Genomic DNA, 18,128 nt, shown 5'->3' on the forward strand with positions numbered 1-18,128 from the left:
AGTCTGACCTGTTAGGTAGACAAACAGCTCACCTCCATCTGCTGTCAGATCCCGTAACAGAGCTACTCTGAAGCATTTCTACCAAGGAAACTAAAGGGACAGGCAGAGCTAAAACAGGAGCAAGAATAAAAAAAACTAACCACATTTTTTCCCCCCTCTGGTATGAGAATTATGTCATCCAGTCCATGTCTTCGAGTAGATGTGATTGTGAAACTGTTATCACAGAATTATGTAGGCCACAGCACGAGAATCCCTTCCAAATCTGATATGGGCAAACAGATGACGCAGAACAGAGGGCCAAGGCCTTTCTGTGCATCATAACTACATGCATCCTCAACACCCATACTCCACTGATAAACTCAAAGACTATAACTCTTCATGTTATCACACTAAGATAACAGAAATCTGGTTATTTTATAAATTTCCTAAAAGTTATGGGAACTGCACAGAAGCTAATTGGGGTAATATTATTCCCTCTATCATGTTACTTCACTTCATTTGGTTGAGTAAACAGCAACACATTAAAACATAGACTTTATACTTTTCACTCCATTTAAATTAAACATATCGCTTACACTTATTGCATGATTTCTTAAACCAGGGAGTTAATAAGTAAGTACTATGGATACTAATAATGCTAATAAACACTCTTCCAAAGGGACTTACTTCCTAATATTAAATCACTGAGCCAAAAACTTCCATTTTGTACTTAACTCATGATCAGCAGGGTGGAGACTAATGGTGCTTGACATTGAGGTGATTCATCATTGATTCTCCTCATTGGCTGGCTATGTTTCCTTAATGATAGTGCTGCTGTATACATTGGGATTGATTCTTCCTCGGGCACTTTGTGGGTTATTCACGATTCACTCTGGATTAAGAAAGGCTTGTGTCTGAGCTAGAGAGGAAATATAACTTTCAAACATGGCATCCACTTTTACTTGAAATAACATGCCAGGTTTATTTACTAGTAACAGTGAATAATTGCGCACTTTCAATCCCTTATACCTCCAATACTTTGTCAAATCTGGATTTCGTTCCTCTCACTGAGCAGCTGTGACATTGTATCAAACAGGCTCGTATGTGAATGAAATACGAAGTTACAGCCTTCTTCGACAAGGGAGGAGGGTTACAGGAAAATCTCTGAGCCACGACTTATCAGACTCCATCCAGCCTCCGGGCGCACTCCACTCTCTGAGCACTGTGCGCGTCTCGGGGCAGGAAATGGCAAATAAAATAAGCGAAAGGATGAGCACCATCAGTACTTCTATGGCGGATTCCACTGACACAAGAGTAAGTGAGTTGATTGAAGCTGTGTACAGTAGTAATAAATTACCTGACGAATCGCAGTCTCTCACTTGCATGTCTTCCTCCGTGCGTAATTTTGGAAACGCTGGCACACTCGTCCATGGTATTAATTCAGCTGGTGAAAACGCAGGTTTTAAAGACTGTACCATACTTGATGGTTCAATCACTGAAAAGCAATTCTGTGACCGTGGTGAATATCTGAAGTGTGACAGCGTGACATGGGAAGATTTGTTAAATGTTCAGAGAACCAATGTGGCCACGTCCGAAAGTTTGACATGCGCAAATGCAAGTCTCTCCTCGACAACTGGAGCTTGTAAGTTTATCAAAGATGAACAGGAGCCGTCTGTGATCATGGGGACCGCTTCTCCCAACTTTGATCCATCCGCTGAGATACCTGTTCTGGACTCCTGCTGTGACAGTGACAGAAAGCAGCAGAAGCAGCAGCAGCTTGGCTTTAGAGACGAAGAGCATACTAGCTTTACGCATGGCGCCTCGGGTTCTCGCCCTGGGCTAGAGGGATCTCCAAACTTTCTGATGGACCTGAACCAACCGGGGCAAGGGAGAGCCGACTCCAGGAGCAGTTTTCCAGGGAAGGCTGTCATTCAGTTTGATGGCAACACGCACACATCCACGCAAGTGACCATGTTCAAGAGCGAGGCTCCCCGTTGGCAGATGCAGCCGTCTCCACCTGAGCCTCAGTACTGGTGCCAGCCTACAGGAGTGACCGATGACCCATTCACACACAGCGGGTATGATGTGATCCAGAGTCAGGCCCTGTCTCAGAGGAACCAAACCCTTTACTCCACATTCCCTGGGTAAGAAATCAACTACCTAAAGTCACAGAGGCAGATATATAATTGTGCTTAATTTTAGAATATTTAAAAAAATATTTCAGTTAACTTTTAATGTAACTTTGCTTTAATGCTTGTGTGACAATTCAAGAAAAAGAAAGAGGTAGACAAGAGTTCTCTCAGACTGCAGGCCAAGCATACATGATAGGCAGAGAGGAACAAAACACAAGTGCTTTGATAAATTATTTGCTCTGCACAACTGTGACCAATTTATCACTCAGTTCTCCTTTTCTGATCAGATAAGAGTCACCTCTGCCCACTCGCAATACTTTAACTGTGTAGGCTAATGGAAACACTGAAATTCAATGTGACGGATAATTAAAAACGAAAGTTGATGAACATCTGACTCATATTGATCTGATGTTGCTGTTGACAAGATGGAACAACAGGAAGCACACACACACACAAAAACGAGACAGAGGACACCACAGAGTTCACATCAACCTCTCATATCCTATCCCTGGATGCTTTAGGGTTCAACAAACAAGGAGTCCTCTTAAACAACCAGCAACTTCTTCTAATGCTTGAACAAGCAAATCATTACTTTCAAAGCAGCACCTCTAGTTCATGTAATTTAAAATAATTTTATATACTGTGATTTTTCAGGAAAAACAATACAAAAAGTACACAATTAAAGGTTTACTCACACCCACACTAAAAGTGTAGATTCAGATATTTTACCCATTCATTTTACTCATTACATGTGAGTATGAACAGTTGCACTCACTGTAAGGTGAAAAGTTTGTAAGGGAAATTGTTCTTAAAAAAATCAGGGTGTCATAAAGAAGTGCCCTGTCTTCAGTTTTGATATGAATTTATACAGCAGTTAATGAATGTGTGTTTTTTTGTTTCTTTAGTATGCCACCTCAGAGAATGTGTGTGATCTGTAGTGATGAAGCATCTGGTTGCCACTATGGAGTGTTAACCTGCGGGAGCTGTAAAGTCTTTTTTAAAAGAGCAGTTGAAGGTAAGTTAAGAAATAATTTACCCTACTATTGTGAAAGTCTAATCCAATAATTGTTTTAAGCATTTAACATTTACTTTCCATTTTGTACATACTGTTAATCACATGTAGCTACATTACTTTGTTTTTGATATGAATGGGGAGAAAGTCATCAAATAGCAAACAGCTTAACAGCTTCCTCTTCCAGCTTTTATATGAAAGAAACTACGTCTTCACATCTGGCCCGTGACAGCTGATCAAACATGCATGACTCTTTTCTGTTATCCCATCCATTTTCGTTTTTCATCTCCCTACTCTAATCCACAATGGGGAAGTTTATCTTATTTGTTGCATCAGTGCATGTGAAGTTTACACACACTATTGTGACTTTTCATTTTTACTTATTTGATATCAAGGTGCCTGAAACATTTTCTTCCTGGGCATACTTATTTAGTTTTTTTTTGTAAGCAGTTGGCATCTTTCTTGAAAATCAAAGTTTAAAAAACAGGATGAAAAGAGGTGGTTACAGGCTGTACCTGAATAGTGTTATCTACAATAAGCTATCACAGATCTACAGTAAATGGGATGAATCACTGAGGGGGAGTTAACACATCAATTTTTGACTGGCCTTCTATGGTGGTTGTTAAAGGTCATTAGCAACAGTATCACATTGACCAGTGTTCACCGTGTTCTTCATCTCGGGCTTGTTTTTCTTGTTATCTAGAAACGAGAGATACATAAGAGCCACTATGTCTCAGCGTGGCCGTGTCACTCTGTCCTCACAGCCTTGCCTCTATCTCATTTTCTTCTTTAGATCTCCTTAGAGCGCTGCTTTAGTGTGGATAAAAGGAGCCATGTAAATAGTCAAGAGCTCTTCAACTCCTTTTCTCCTCATTATGTGCCTCTCCTCCTTCTTAATATTGGAAAATCAAGTGGAGTTAAGACTGTGTGCATTGTCTGTACCCTTTCACTCAACAGGTCATCATAGCTATCTCTGCGCCGGGCGAAATGACTGCATTGTGGACAAGATCAGAAGGAAAAATTGCCCTGCCTGTCGCCTTCGAAAATGCTACCAAGCTGGAATGATGCTCGGAGGTACTATTTACCAAGATTTCCTTTTTGCACAGATAATGCAGCTAAATGGTGTGACTGCAACTGATGTGTAAAGTAACAACAAATCACATTTAACAGGATCTCATTGAGAAAACTGGAATTGCAGGAGATTACTTTTTATCAAAAGAAAAACACTAAAGCTCAGTGATAGGCTTAAAACTGTGCTCCCTGTCATCAGATTTAACCAAGCTTTTCTTTTCATATCACAGGTAGAAAGCTGAAGCGCTTCGGGGCCTTGAAAGCCTTGGGTTTGCCCCCCTCCCTGATGTTCCAGTCTCACTTGGCCATGTCCAGCGACAATCAAGCCTTGACCTCCATGTCTTGCATACCAGGCGTCCGAGAGGTGCATCTCTCCCAGCAGATCATAAACATCCTGGAAAACATTGAACCAGAGACCGTGCACTCTGGTTATGACAACTCCCAGATTGATGTTCCGCATCTTCTGCTCAACAGCCTCAACAGGCTTTGCGAGAAACAGCTGCTGTGGATCGTCAAGTGGTCCAAGTCTCTGCCAGGTAACGGCTCTCTGCAGCTCAGGGTCATTGCGGCTGTTTCCATGGGGATCCAAAGGCAGACCTTGTCAAGGACTCAGCCTTAAACCCTTAAATACAAGGCCTTTTAATGTCATGAGTACTGAAGTGAGAGGAGTGCATCCAAGTGGAATAAAACTATTTGATTGTCATAGGAAATGTTAGATTAAGGAGCATTTTGTAGCTGCAAGCTGAGCTAAAATATTACTGGAGCAGCAGAGTTCTGCACAACTTTGTGTGATTATAAATCAGTGTACAGGAGTTAAAACACAGCTGACATCTACTATGATAAGGATGGAATGTTCTCTAATCAGCACTTTCTTTTTAAGGGTTTCGTAATCTCCACATCAATGATCAGATGACCCTCATCCAGTACTCGTGGATGAACCTGATGGTGTTCTCTCTCGGGTGGCGCTCCTTTCAGAATGTCACCAGTGAATTTTTATACTTTGCACCTGATCTGATTCTCAGTCAGTAAGTAATGCTCATACAGGCAGCTGGTTTCAAATCACTGTGATCTATGTCTACAGGTTATAGACAGACGACTGTATATCCGTGGTTCAGATACACTGACCATGTTCTGTTTGTCTGACAGGGAGCAAATGAGGAGATCTCCAATTTACGACCTGTGCCTGGCGATACAGTTCATCCCGCAGGAGTTTTCCAATCTGCAAGTCACCCATGAGGAGTTCCTCTGCATGAAAGCCATAATTCTACTCAACACAGGTAAACATGTTTTAAGATGACTCACCTTATCACCTTATGGTGACCTTGTTTTTATTTACTGCACTCAGTGAACAGTGTTGCAAACAGTCATGAGAAGCTTTGATGACTGTCCACTGTAAATCCACAAAATAAAGGGAGGGTTGCACAAGATGACTGGACCTTGATAAGATTCATGTTGCAGCATGTATCAAATTCTACTTTTACACCGACAGAAAATCAGTCAGTATTAAAGTAACAGTCAGTGTAACGGTGCACTGAAGCTTGAAAAATAACCATTCTGACTGGTGCTTTTGTTTCATTCATATTTTTTTTTAGCTTTTTGGATGGTCATAATTTGAATTTAAAAAGAGTATAAAGTTTGGGGTTATATTTTCTAAATCCTGTCTCTTCTCAGTGCCTCTTGAGGGACTAAAAAGTCAGGCAGCGTTTGAAGAGATGAGACAAGCCTACGTCCGGGAGCTGACCAAGGCCATCCACATGAAGGAGAAGAGTTTGGTGGCCAGCTCACAGCGATTCTACCACCTCACCAAACTGATGGATGCTATGCATGATGTATGCTCTTCTTGCAGATCTGAGTGCAACAACATTAATCATTAATTAATGTGTCTAATATAACTGGCACATAGATGAGTACTAAAACAGGAATGTTTGTTTCTTTGCTGACAGATAGTGAAGAAGGTCAACCTGTTCTGTCTGAGCACCTTCATCCAGGCAGACTCCATGAAAGTGGAGTTTCCAGAGATGATGTCAGAGGTCATTGCCTCCCAGCTCCCCAAGGTCCTGGCCGGCATGGTGAGGCCCCTCTTATTCCACTCCAAGTGACGATTCCAGCACAGACTTCATTACTCTGCGGAGACATCTCGTTAATGGATTACTGATCTTTCAGTTACTGGATTCCTCGTAGCATTCACCATTGTACTCAGTCATGTACAGAATATGCTTTGCCTAATACCTTTCATGGTCTTTGGCCACTTTAGTTCATGAGGCCAAAAACATACCTGTTCCTTTTTTTCTTTTTAGACAGAACTATGTTCTTATGAATTCAGAGGCTTTAATCAATAAATCTGTTTAATCCTGATTTATCCACCAAGTCAAATCCTACCACCTTTGTGAAAATGGTACTTCCAAGCTGACAAATAAAAAGGTTTTGAGAACCTCCATAAATACACATATTTTTGTATTGAAGCAACAAAAAAGAAACAGAAAAATAGTTTTAAAAATTCAAATAATCAGTGTTTGCCACTAATATTTTATTCTTACTATAAGAAAAAAGAGACAACCAAAATTTACAGCTAGCATCAGAGTGACTCAGAATTTATTTGAGGGAGGAGAGGCTGGGAAATGACCAGCTTTAACAATCAACTATAAACTATGTGCCTGCTTGAACTAGAACTTACCTTATGCACACCCCGTGGATATCTCCATGCAGACTGCACAATGCCCTAAATGTTATTTTCATAATACAATGTTTTAAAATTGTTTTTATCTGTATCAAAATGATGCATGTAACAGAAAGGGAGACTTTTTTAAAATCCCCACTGTGACAGTAAGTGCCTAAATCCAGAAAAAATCCTTACAGATCTGTCAAAGTAATTAATCCCCTCCTCTCTGACCATTTTTTACAACACATTTGAAGTGAAGAAAGTTAAAGTAGCTGACAAAAAAAGACAGATAAGTGGTTTCATAATGTAAAAAAATCATTAAAAGCTCATTTTCATAAAGGTATGGAAAGAAAGAAGCAAGCACCATACTGGAATAGTCCAAAATGATTGCTCATAACAATATCCCCGCCTCCCCCAGACCTTTTGTTCTTACTGCAGTGAGCAAAAGTTATTTATTGTTCCAAAGAATTCAGACCACAGGTCTAATAAATCACGCTGTTTATTATTAGACATGTTTATGTACTGTCCCGACACAGTAGCTGATCGCAAGGAAACAAGCTTTCCATTTAAAGAAAACAAAAAAGGACGCCAAACGTTACATAGTCAGGATATGGATATCATTTCCTTGATAAGCCTTTGCAATTTCAGACTGTAGGGGAGTATTATCCCAGCATCAGTGTTCAAGGCCACCACATTCTTAAAAATGTAAATGGGAAAGAACAGCCTGATCTTGGCAAGTGCAGCGTCTAATATAACCTTTCAAATAAAACTTACTTCCAACAGAGTAAGGTTGACTTTGATATAAAACTTTTAGTTTGTAATAACTGAAGCATGTAGGAGTTTGTTCTGATTTCATTTTTTTTATCCTTTTCTGCTGAAATAGTGTCAATAAAGTTCACTTTCTAGATGATTATGGACTTTGTACTTTGGAAATGTTGTGAGCGTAATAGAAAAAGAAATATTCAATGACATCTATTCCATAATATACTCTGATACATGTCTAGTTGTTGTTATAGTACACCAGTGTACCAGTAAGCACTCAAGAGGAGGGCTTCACCTCATTAACAAAGCATTCATTGCATTATATATATAAAAAAAAAACACATTTTACATACAGAATATATATTTAATGTGACAATTTATAGTAACTACCAGTTACAAGAGGTAAATATTTTTGATTAGCAAAAAAAATATTAGCGGTAATCTACATTACAGTACCATGTAGCTAAACAGAAAGTGCACTGCAGAGGTGAGCAGGTTCAGTGGATGAACAATGTTCACATGAACATGAAAGTTAAGGTGCAAACCATTATGCTTTTTTTCTATTAATATCTAACAAACTACATTCTATCCTTATTTATAATCACAGTTTGTTCAATTACAGTTAATGCAACATGTCTTTGGAGCTACAGCTTTCCATTAACAACTGGATGAAAGTGTTATGTTGATAGAATGGGAAGTTCAAAGGTAATATATTACTGACAATAAATCTTGTGAAACACGATGTGATTGTTTTTGTGATTCTGAGATCTAATACTGTGATTTTAAAATATCAGTGCAGTTGAAGGAAAATGTATTAACATTACATTTTTTCATTATAGTCTACTTCTTCTGAACGTCTGAATCTAGCATGATTCCCCGAATAAATTTACAATAAAACCATTAAAGTTAAGGAGGTAAACTTTGGACATGTAGAGCAATAACTGTCCTGTTTGATATCTGCACAACATGCAGAAACGACAGGTACCAGCAAGAAGCTAAACATCACAACAATCAGTCATATTGTGCATTATATTTCCATGGATGCCATGAAAAAGATGCAATGTTTACCAGCTGCTTAGAGATAGACAACATAATTCTCAGGGATTAAACCAGTTTTCCCCTCGTGTGTTGCTTGGAGCCAGCCTGGTTCAACAGAGGCGTAGACTGAAGGACAAAAAAAGAGAGAAAGAATGAAGCTTTTGATGTAATAAAACAAGATCAGATTCACTAAGCTGGTATTTGGTAACGTTATTTCCCTGACTTAGTGAACAGAAGCCAGGGAAAAATAAAAAAAGAAGCTATTAGGCAGAAAAATAAACATTTATTGCAGATGGAGGAAGAGTGTGGGTCAGAGCGCTCTTTCAAGTCGATCCCCGTGGAGCATTTTAGCAGACTTGAAAGCAGCATCACTTTGCTTAATCACATATACACAGCATTAATCAAAATAAAACACTTTTACTTATTGCTTAGATGCAACAGCATTGAGAAGCACAGATATAAAAATACAAAGCTTAAACAATCTGGCAGAGGTATTCAGATTACAGATGTAGAGAAAAATGGCCCGCTGATGTAGACAGCAATAAAAGTAGTCTGCCTGCTGTTAAGTGAAGGGGGAGCATTTGTTGACGTTTTTGCATTTGGCTGCTGGCTCTGCTGGCTGTGTTAACAGGGAACAGGCACTGGTGCCTTCCATCACCAGGTTACAGTGACCTGCCTGCACTGATTCAGGGCCAAGTCAGCTCTCGATGGAAAAAGGCAAGAGGCAATAAAAAACCCTCAGGCTGTTTGGATTTAAGCAATGCATATGGGGGTGTTACGCCAAGAGCAAATCTGTTTTATGCCTCAACATAACACTGGGAATTAGCCAAGAATGCACTGTGGGCTTCCAGTACACACACCAGATTGTCTGTGTACACTTTTCAAATGTCCTATCAGCTTTGCAAAGAGGAGCGTGTGCTGATGTGAGGACTTCTGCAGCAAAGTATCTGTCAACTGAAGCAAATAGTGTTTGTGTTTCGTTGGCTTAACTCACCGTTTGAGAAGTGCGCCCCCTGGGGGAAACTGAGCTCATGGCTGTGCTCTGCCTCACAGGAATACATTGCTTTGGCATCTCTATAAAGAAAACAAAACAGGTAATGACAATGCAGGTCTGAGATGAGAGTTGGATTATTTAGGTGTGGGATGTTTTACTTCACCTTCCGACTGGAACAGACTGTTGGGAGGAGGCATTTTCAAAAAGCAGTGCTCTTGCAGCAACCCTGAAATGATATGAGGACATAGTTCATTGCAGTTGATGACATCATGGATAGAATAAACTGTTGAGAAATCATGTGTTTAGAAAATAATGTCATCTAGAGTAAAAAACGAGCTGCAGTCAGAATCAGAGTAAGTCTTCCTCGTCTAATTCACTTTGTTTCATCGATGTCTATAAATCAGCAGGACTGCTTCAGGGAGGAATTCTTGACTTAATTTAGACAAAAACTAGTCTGTACACTTTCTCTTGACCCTGCCAGTGATCCTTATTGTTTAGAACGCAGTGAAATGCGCTATGACACAATACAGGAGGGTTTCCTTCCTCCGGGTGGACTCGGTTTCAGTATGGTACTGAATTGAGTTAAACCCTATAACAAGGTTACACTTGACCCTGCACACAACAACCTTAGAGTCAAGGGGACAACAGAGCCTAAGGCAAACTGGGTGCTATACAGGGAAACTACTTGCGAGACCGTGTGACTGGCCCCTCAGACATGACAAGTCAAACAATCTATTTGTCCCAAGAGAACGAGCGCAGAATGCTGCTGGGTCACATCAACCCCAGAGCAGGCTGAGCGCAATTAAAGCCAGCTCTCCCACCAGAAAGGAAAAGACATAAATCTACTAACACATACTCATCTGATCTCTCGCAAAGAAGGAGGAGGAGATGACTCAGACGGAGACGGGGAGAGACAAGAGGGAGGGAGTAAGACTGAGAGAAATGTTGCTGAACTATTGTCCTCATGTCTTATTTACAGATGCGACCAACATAGCTGATTTTTAATCTACATGAGCCTGAGTGTTGCTGCGTTCGGATACCTTATCATTTTATCATTATCATTTTGAGATCATTTATTATTTTGTGACCCTCTGATGATAAAAACATCACTTCTTCTCAAAGAAGATAACAACTTAAATCACTTATTTAATTGGACAAACAGCCCACTATACACAAAAATATCAGAATTACAATGATTACAACATGAACAGCTGGAGGTCTCATATTTTAAAACTTGTATAATATGCTTTATGGATATTTTCTAAAAGGCTATTATTAGATTTTGGTTAATAATTTACATGTTTTTTCTCTTTTATTTTTTGTATTGGGTTTTCCATAGACTTAATCATGATAATGTTTTCTTGCAGCATACATTGCTGGTAAATACATACAAAAAAAAACAATACATAGAGCAGCTGCTGCAGTGTTTAAGGTTGCCTTTCCCCTTCCATGCCCCACCCTAGCCCTCCCTTCAACCCCACATCCCAGATTTTACATCATATGTAAGTAAGCATAGGGGAAATAAGATAATTCATTAGTAAAAATATAAATAACAGTAATAAATAAGTAAACACACACACACACACACACACAAAATTAATAGTAATCAAGAAATTGGAAAAGGAAGAGAAAAAATCAATAAATAAAATAAAATAAAATAAAGAAAGAAATAAAAAAATAAATAGTGGCATCCATTCTTCTACTCTGCTATTGTTCATTTCTTATTTAGAGGGACTTGTAGGCTGTCATAATATATACAAAAGGGGGTCCAAGTCTTACTATAATTTACATGCTTTTTCTTATTATTATTCAACTGCACTGGGTTTAGGTAAGTTGGGATTGAGAAAATGTCCTAAAAATAAATGTAATCACACTGCAATTTGACATCATCACTACTTTCATTAATCACAGATTAAAATAACCAAGATTATTAGCCTTACACTGAGCCAGGTCTCTGGTAGCCGTTGATGGCTGAGGTGTCCATCCTGCGGCGAATCACTTGTTTTGGTGGCAGGTCTGGGTGCTCAGCAGGCTTTAAACCCTCTTTGGGCTCCAGTGTTGACAGACTGTGGACAGATCCAGAGCAGCTCCTTCGGCCTGGAGGGAGACATACACATAATAACTCCTATCTGTGTAAACGGCACAGAGATACTAAAGTTTATTACTCAGACAGCTCAGCTCAATGTGCCAAGTGGCTCAAGAAATGAGACACATAAATATTATTTTACCACTGCTGTTTGTGTTATGCTTCAGTCTGAGGGGTTGGTTTCATCTATGAATGTATTAAGTCTTGGAGGAATAAGTTATGATAATAAAACCATCCAATTTATGAATTCTGTCCTGTAAATGACATTTTCACGAGCTTTATTTCCACTCCATTACTGCAAGGGAAACAAAATCAACAAACTAATAACAGACAAGTTTAAACTGGCATTACTTAATAATTCTCTAACCTTCAGGTACATGCAGTGATTTCAGAGAGGGAGCAGCTGAGCGGTTCAGCAGGGCTGGTCTGAGGTCAGTGCGACAGTGGGGGGCTTTTTTGGGGGCAGGAGACAGCCTGGGTGTGGTGCTCACAGAGGACAGGCTGAGAGCATCCTCTGACTCTCCATCTGTATGCCCTGCATCTTCCCTGGAGCTGGACTCTGGGCTGCTGACACATACGGCGCTCCTGGGGCCATTTGAGAGCTGTGATGGCATTCGGCGGAGGTCCAGGAGCGACTTGTCCTTGACCTGAGTAGAGGAAGCTGTTTTGGAGGAGTTATTCTGCTCAGAGGAGTGGGAGGACAAAGACTCCATGCTGCCCATGGGGGTGCTGCCTGGACTGCTGCTGAATGTGTCACCTATGCAGGGACCAGAAAAGAGGCACACACAGCCCTCATTAAAACCTGCTGAGTGATAAACTCACTGAGGTTAATTTATGGCTTAAGAAAATATCTCTCTTCTTAGGAGACGATTCTCAGTGAGCTATGATAGCATTCATTTAAAACACACAAGGTAAATCTCTCAGAAACAAGCACATGTTGTGATGGATATTAAATGCCGCCGACAGGTTCATGAAATCGCGGTGTGATGACCTGTTGCGGTAATCACTGCTGTGACACTCACTTTCTGCATCTGCCAGGCACAGTGTTGGCGTGTAGATGCTGCGGGGCTTCCTGGGCCCCGTGGACAGACAGATGGCTCTGCTCCTTCGAGAGCCGGGCCGGCTCTGGGGTTGAGGCAGGGGCACGTTTGGATCTGGAGGCTGGTGAAAGATCTGGGAGGTCCAGACAAGCTCACTGATTACTCAACACAATCACAATCTGTTTATACATAACAAATATTTGCTATCTGAATTGGATATCTGGAGTTTGTTTGCTTGCTTAGTTTACAAAATATAATTTGGGACTAATGAATTTTGTTTAATTTCTGAAGTTTGCAAAACATTTTATGTTGATAGATTTATCTTTCTGGATATCTGGTTGCATGTAAACCCCTATAATTTATTTTAAAAAAAAACCTAAAAGCTGTGTTCATCAGAACTGGGTTAGAGATCAATAAACATTTTCACAACTAATGTTACAGAAAATGAAATACAGCAAGAAACAAACATGATCCAGGACTTGGTGCCTTACCCTAACCAGTCGGAGTTCTATCTGGTCACTGGACTTCCCGCCTAAACCTAACCTTTGGGCTTACTCATAATATATCGCCTCACCCAACCCTTACCCTAACCCTAACCCAAACATGATCCAGGACTTGGTGCCTAATCCTAACCAGTCGGGGTTCTTGCTCGTCACTGGACTTGGTGCCTAACCCTAACCAGTCGGGGTTCTTGCTTGTCACTGGACTTGGTGCCTAACCCGAGCCATTCTTGCTGGTCCATGGACTTCACGCCTAAACCTAACCTTTGGGCTTACTTGCAACACATCGCCTCACCCAACCCTTACCCTAACCCTAATCACTTGGGGTTAATGCCTAAACCTAACCCTTGGTATTGGTCAGTCGTCTTGCCCTCTAACCCTAACCTCATTTTCCCTCCAGTCTAAATTCTTGCTTGTGTTATACGTCGCTTTGGAAAAAAGCATCTGCTAAATGAAATTGTAGAATTGTAGATATAAGATAGTATGCATATCATCCACCTGTATGCAGAATAATGCTTTGTATCCTTTTTTTAAACATTAAAAATATGCATAAAAGTACTCTTAACTTCGCAAAAACAAACAAAAAAACATGAAAGGACAAACCACATGTTCAAGAAAATTATAATGATTACTTTTAATAATCATAATGTACTTCTATGCTACTCACCTTGGTAAAGTTCTCAATAAGAATTTCCACCACAATGTTCTGAAACTTGATGTTCATCATGGCCGCCACAGTCTCCTCCTGAGAGCGCATGAGGGTGGGCCCAAAGATCACGCCCAGGTTGGACACTGTCATTAGATTGGACTGGTTCTGTGTGGAAACTCTGAAGGTGGAGGACACAGGAGTTACACATGTGATGCGTTCTGCTCTCTGCTGATACACACCCCTAACACCCATTACTCTTCAATATGTTCTTGAAACTGACAGTTTTAGAGACATCTGCGAATGCATTAATTCTCCCTGAACAGTGAACACAATTTAATCAGTCTCAGAACATTTTTTATCTCCTCCTAAATGCGGCTCTCTTTTGATTACGGCAACACATACGTGACAAGGTGTCTTATTAGGAGCTCCAGCATTTCTTTGTTCCTCTCTGGCAGTTTATGGACCAAGGCATGGACAGCACACACCCTGTAGTTCTGGTCGTCTGACTCTGAGGAGGGGCGAATGGATAGAAAATGAGAACAGAAAATAGCAAGATGCCAGTTATTGAGTTTTTAAACTTCATCCAGAGGTGCAGGAAAAAGCAAATGAGCAGAGATGAAACATAATTAACTTCCTGCTTAGGCATGACATATAAGTTATGTGCTGCTCATGACGTGGGCTTTTTTTTTTAAGAGGTTCAGTCTTTGCTCATTTGATTCCCAGAAAAGTCATGACATGGATAAAGTGCCCATAAAGATGTCCCTGATAAGCACGAAATAAAAGTAATTTGATCAGTTTGGAAAAACACAACATCAAAGCTGGAACCTTTCTCAACTTACTGACAGCCATGATAAAATCTTTGTGCTGCTTGAAGGTCATTAGAGGCTCAGACAGACACCTGGTGAATAAAAGAGAGAAGTCGTCGTTTGTTTCCTGAGTGACATGGGTCTTTGAAATCCAGTCAGCAGCCTCTGTGAGTCACAGGCAGCACTGAACGCATGACTAACACCAGAGAGGTTTCTAAGAGGCATAATGGAGGTAATGATGATTCCTGACAGCTAAAAGACACACAGCTGGTGGGGCGAGCTGACCTGAGGTAATTCTTCAGACCGCTGGTGATAGTTTTGTTGTCCCACGTCTCTGGGTCCAGGTCCATATGCACTGGTGCCTTGGATGCTATTGGAAACACATTTTCTTTTTATATCACAACAATGCGTGAGCTGTAAACTGCCTGGAAAAAAAAACAATACAAGCTGACATGACCTGAGCATTAAGGTTACAAAGTGCCTCCTTGTGTAGATACACTCAAATTAACACCCATGCACAGGAGGACATGTGTGCAGCCTCACAGAAATGTAGATCAAGCTTAAGACAGATTTGAATAAATCAATGAGGCGCTTCTACTTCTCATGTATGTTATGAATACAAACAAGGTTACCTAGGGTCATCTAATAAGGTAATGACTAAGTACTATGAGGCCAGATGGCTGTTACACTATCACACCACAAGGAGGACCTCTTCCTCTACTCTGCACCACCAGCATACCTACCAGACCTCTCATTTTAACTTGTATATGCTTGACAAAACAAGCAGTTATACACTAGAGCTTGAAAGGTGATACAAAATTAGGTATTCAAGCATTAAAAATTACAAAATATCTCATTATTTGTTTTCACTGGAGCCTGTTAGAATGTCATCAATTACTTAAGTGCAAAAAAACAACTGTAAGGACAGAGGAGGCTTCTTAATTCCTGTTTTAATAAACAATTATTGTGATTTTTGTCCCAGCAAACACAGATCTCAGAGGTAGTTCTTCTATTGTATAACTTCACAGAAGTTGCAATCATTGTTCTGTTTAAGTGATGGATGTTTTCATGAGAGCATAACATGGCTTTATTGGATAGGAGTGTGCTCTCCCAACTGTGTGTGTGGAGTGGGCAGGTCTTACCAAAAAGTGTAGTTAATTCATTTAGTTTCATTTTCACATGGTTAGATAAGATAAGGTAAGATACTCCTTTATTCGTCCCACAATGGGGAAATTCATGGAGTTACAGCAGCAAACAAAAAGAAGAATTTCAACAAGAGTGTATATAGAAAAAAAATGTTCATCAAAGACTACAGCTTGGTCATAATTCTCCTGTCAGCCACCATCTCTACAGGGTCCAGGACTATTAAGCGTCAGGACTGGTACGCCTTGTACTGGCAGTGCTGATGTAGGTTAATTTTGAGTTGTGTTTTGTGCTTATATTGCAGGTTTACAACCTAATTAAGAGTCATATAACTTCTAACCACTGAGTGTCGGTAGGCACCTGTTCTGACAACCCTTCCAGAGGGGAGTTTATTAAACTATAGCAGGTAGATTAGTAAAATCTGGACATCTATACTAAGTTTAATATACTGTATGTCACCACTTACAAAACACTGTGGTCATCAGCTTCTGCACTTTGGAGTTGACCCCTCCGATTCTGTACAGGCCCATCGTGTTGATGCCTGTTTTCAGATAAATGAAAGTTAATGAAATAATAGAACAACGTTTAAAGATTTTCCCATTCATTTAAAGCTAATGTCAATACCACGTGCTGTCATGCCAACTAATGAGCGGGGCACATTGTTGATCATTAACACAGCAGACCTGCAGCTCAAGTCATTTGACGGATGAAAGCTGAGAGATTTGAAAAGCCTCACCTCTCATCTCCACCAGGTCAATGCATTTCCTTACAAAGTTAAAGCCTGCCTCATTAAGAAATGCTGTAAAACAACAGGAGAATAAAGTTGACACGTCAATTACCGTCAGGGTTAACCACGCATCATGCAGGAATAATAAGCATTCCCCTATGCTTGTGCTCTGACTAATAAGATACAACCCCTGTGCTGGAAGGCTCTGCTATGTCAGCTGAGTGGGTGGATGTCAAGTAATTGTGTTAATGAACAGAGATAGCTCAAAGTAACAGAGAGTGCGCAGAGGGTTTCATGTTAATTCTTACATTGCTGATTCTATATATTTCAGATGAAATGTGTCAGGAAAGATAAAAAGACACACTTACTCTCTTCCTTCTTGCTTAATATGGCTGGCAGGTTGTAAATCTAGAGAAAGTAAAAAAAAACATATTGCAAAGTTTAGGAACCTGTTGGCTAAAATTGAATAAAGTCCCAGGAAAGAAGGTTATGTGTTTGGCTGTTTTTCTTTCCCCAGAGTTCATATGCTTATAGCAAACTCTCCTATTCTTAGCACAAGTGGGTGGTGAGGTCATAGTTTCTTAAGATTCCGCCTGAATCCACCAGAAGAGGGTGCCAGTGAACAAAAAATTCATGTTTGGTGTTGTTTTCTTGTCAAACAGTCAAGTAAAAAACCTCCTGGCTAAACAGCAGCCAGCAGAAAAATGAATATTTCAAAGACAAACAGGCAAAGTTCCTCACCGGCTCCTTGCCATCCATAGCCTCCAGCCACAATCTTCTGTTAGACTCTGACAGTGCCTGCAGTGTCATAACGCCATGCCTGGAAAGATTTCAGAGAAAAGCTGGTCTCAGTCTGATCTCATTGCCTTGGGGCCCCTGGACAGGCCATGTTTACACTGGCTGATACCACTATAAAAGGACTAGTGTGACTAAAATAGCTCATGTGCAAATGCTTGACTTCAAACTGTGCCCTTGGTTGGCTGGGTGCCTCACATTCCACTCCCAATTAAATGCTACATGTGCTTTTATATTACAGTGAATCTGATTTGCTGCCCCCCAACATGCATACACCAATCTCATCTGTGTTCGGCACAGCAGATCTTGTGTTTCATGTCTCATCTCACTGTGTGTTTCATAGCTTCAGACTAGATTACTCTTATCTGCTGTTGTTACACAGCACTGCTACTGTACCTTCATAATCTCCTAATAACACCATGTGATTGTACTGGTGAACAAAAACAAAACCCACCCAGTGATGATAGTTAGTACTAGCATAGAGCAATGTCAACTTTAGCCTGTAATGAGCTTACTTACTTACTTGCTGGGGAAACTCGCCATGCAGATAGTTTTAGATTTATTTCACAAGGTTTTCTTTTTGATTGTGCAATTATGGATTTCAGAAAAAGGAAGCAGAGGTGGAGGGAGTTTTATTTTTGATGTTCCCAACACTCAAGACTTTTAATCACGTTACTACAACATCTCCTATTACTGAGTGTCTCTATTTCTTAAAATAAACCTTTTCACGCTCTT

At 40.3% G+C, this 18,128-nt stretch overlaps 2 protein-coding genes across 5 annotated transcripts in view; one reads left to right on the forward strand and one right to left on the reverse strand.

Annotated features, from left to right (window-relative positions):
- The first annotated feature begins 1,166 nt into the window (after positions 1–1,166).
- pgr (progesterone receptor) lies at positions 1,167–8,357 on the forward strand. The gene is made up of 8 exons (XM_034700430.1): positions 1,167–2,123; positions 3,017–3,126; positions 4,081–4,197; positions 4,425–4,730; positions 5,075–5,219; positions 5,341–5,471; positions 5,866–6,023; positions 6,138–8,357. The coding sequence occupies exons 1-8, from the start codon at positions 1,225–1,227 to the stop codon at positions 6,291–6,293; spliced, it is 2,022 nt and encodes a 673-aa protein (XP_034556321.1). The 5' UTR covers positions 1,167–1,224; the 3' UTR covers positions 6,294–8,357.
- LOC117824922 (rho GTPase-activating protein 42) overlaps positions 7,335–18,128 on the reverse strand; it is a 72,209-nt gene continuing 61,415 nt past the window's right edge. For 2 of the 4 annotated variants that reach the window (XM_034700427.1, XM_034700429.1), the window contains 14 exons: positions 17,340–17,418; positions 16,967–17,006; positions 16,608–16,670; positions 16,338–16,412; positions 15,014–15,098; positions 14,762–14,820; positions 14,325–14,430; positions 13,941–14,100; positions 12,756–12,906; positions 12,101–12,490; positions 11,588–11,744; positions 9,811–9,873; positions 9,648–9,727; positions 7,335–8,779 (listed from right to left, as the gene is read on the reverse strand). In XM_034700427.1, the coding sequence (XP_034556318.1) occupies positions 8,691–8,779; positions 9,648–9,727; positions 9,811–9,873; positions 11,588–11,744; positions 12,101–12,490; positions 12,756–12,906; positions 13,941–14,100; positions 14,325–14,430; positions 14,762–14,820; positions 15,014–15,098; positions 16,338–16,412; positions 16,608–16,670; positions 16,967–17,006; positions 17,340–17,418 (1,597 nt within the window). In that variant the 3' untranslated portion in view covers positions 7,335–8,690. Of the gene's footprint in view, positions 8,780–9,647; positions 9,728–9,810; positions 9,874–11,587; positions 11,745–12,100; positions 12,503–12,755; positions 12,907–13,940; positions 14,101–14,324; positions 14,431–14,761; positions 14,821–15,013; positions 15,099–16,337; positions 16,413–16,607; positions 16,671–16,966; positions 17,007–17,339; positions 17,419–18,128 lie in introns of all 4 variants that reach the window. The other 2 variants (XM_034700426.1, XM_034700428.1) reach the window with 1 other exon arrangement.

The sequence above is a fragment of the Notolabrus celidotus genome, chromosome 14 (genome assembly GCF_009762535.1).
Source record: "Notolabrus celidotus isolate fNotCel1 chromosome 14, fNotCel1.pri, whole genome shotgun sequence".
NCBI lineage: Eukaryota > Metazoa > Chordata > Actinopteri > Labriformes > Labridae > Notolabrus > Notolabrus celidotus.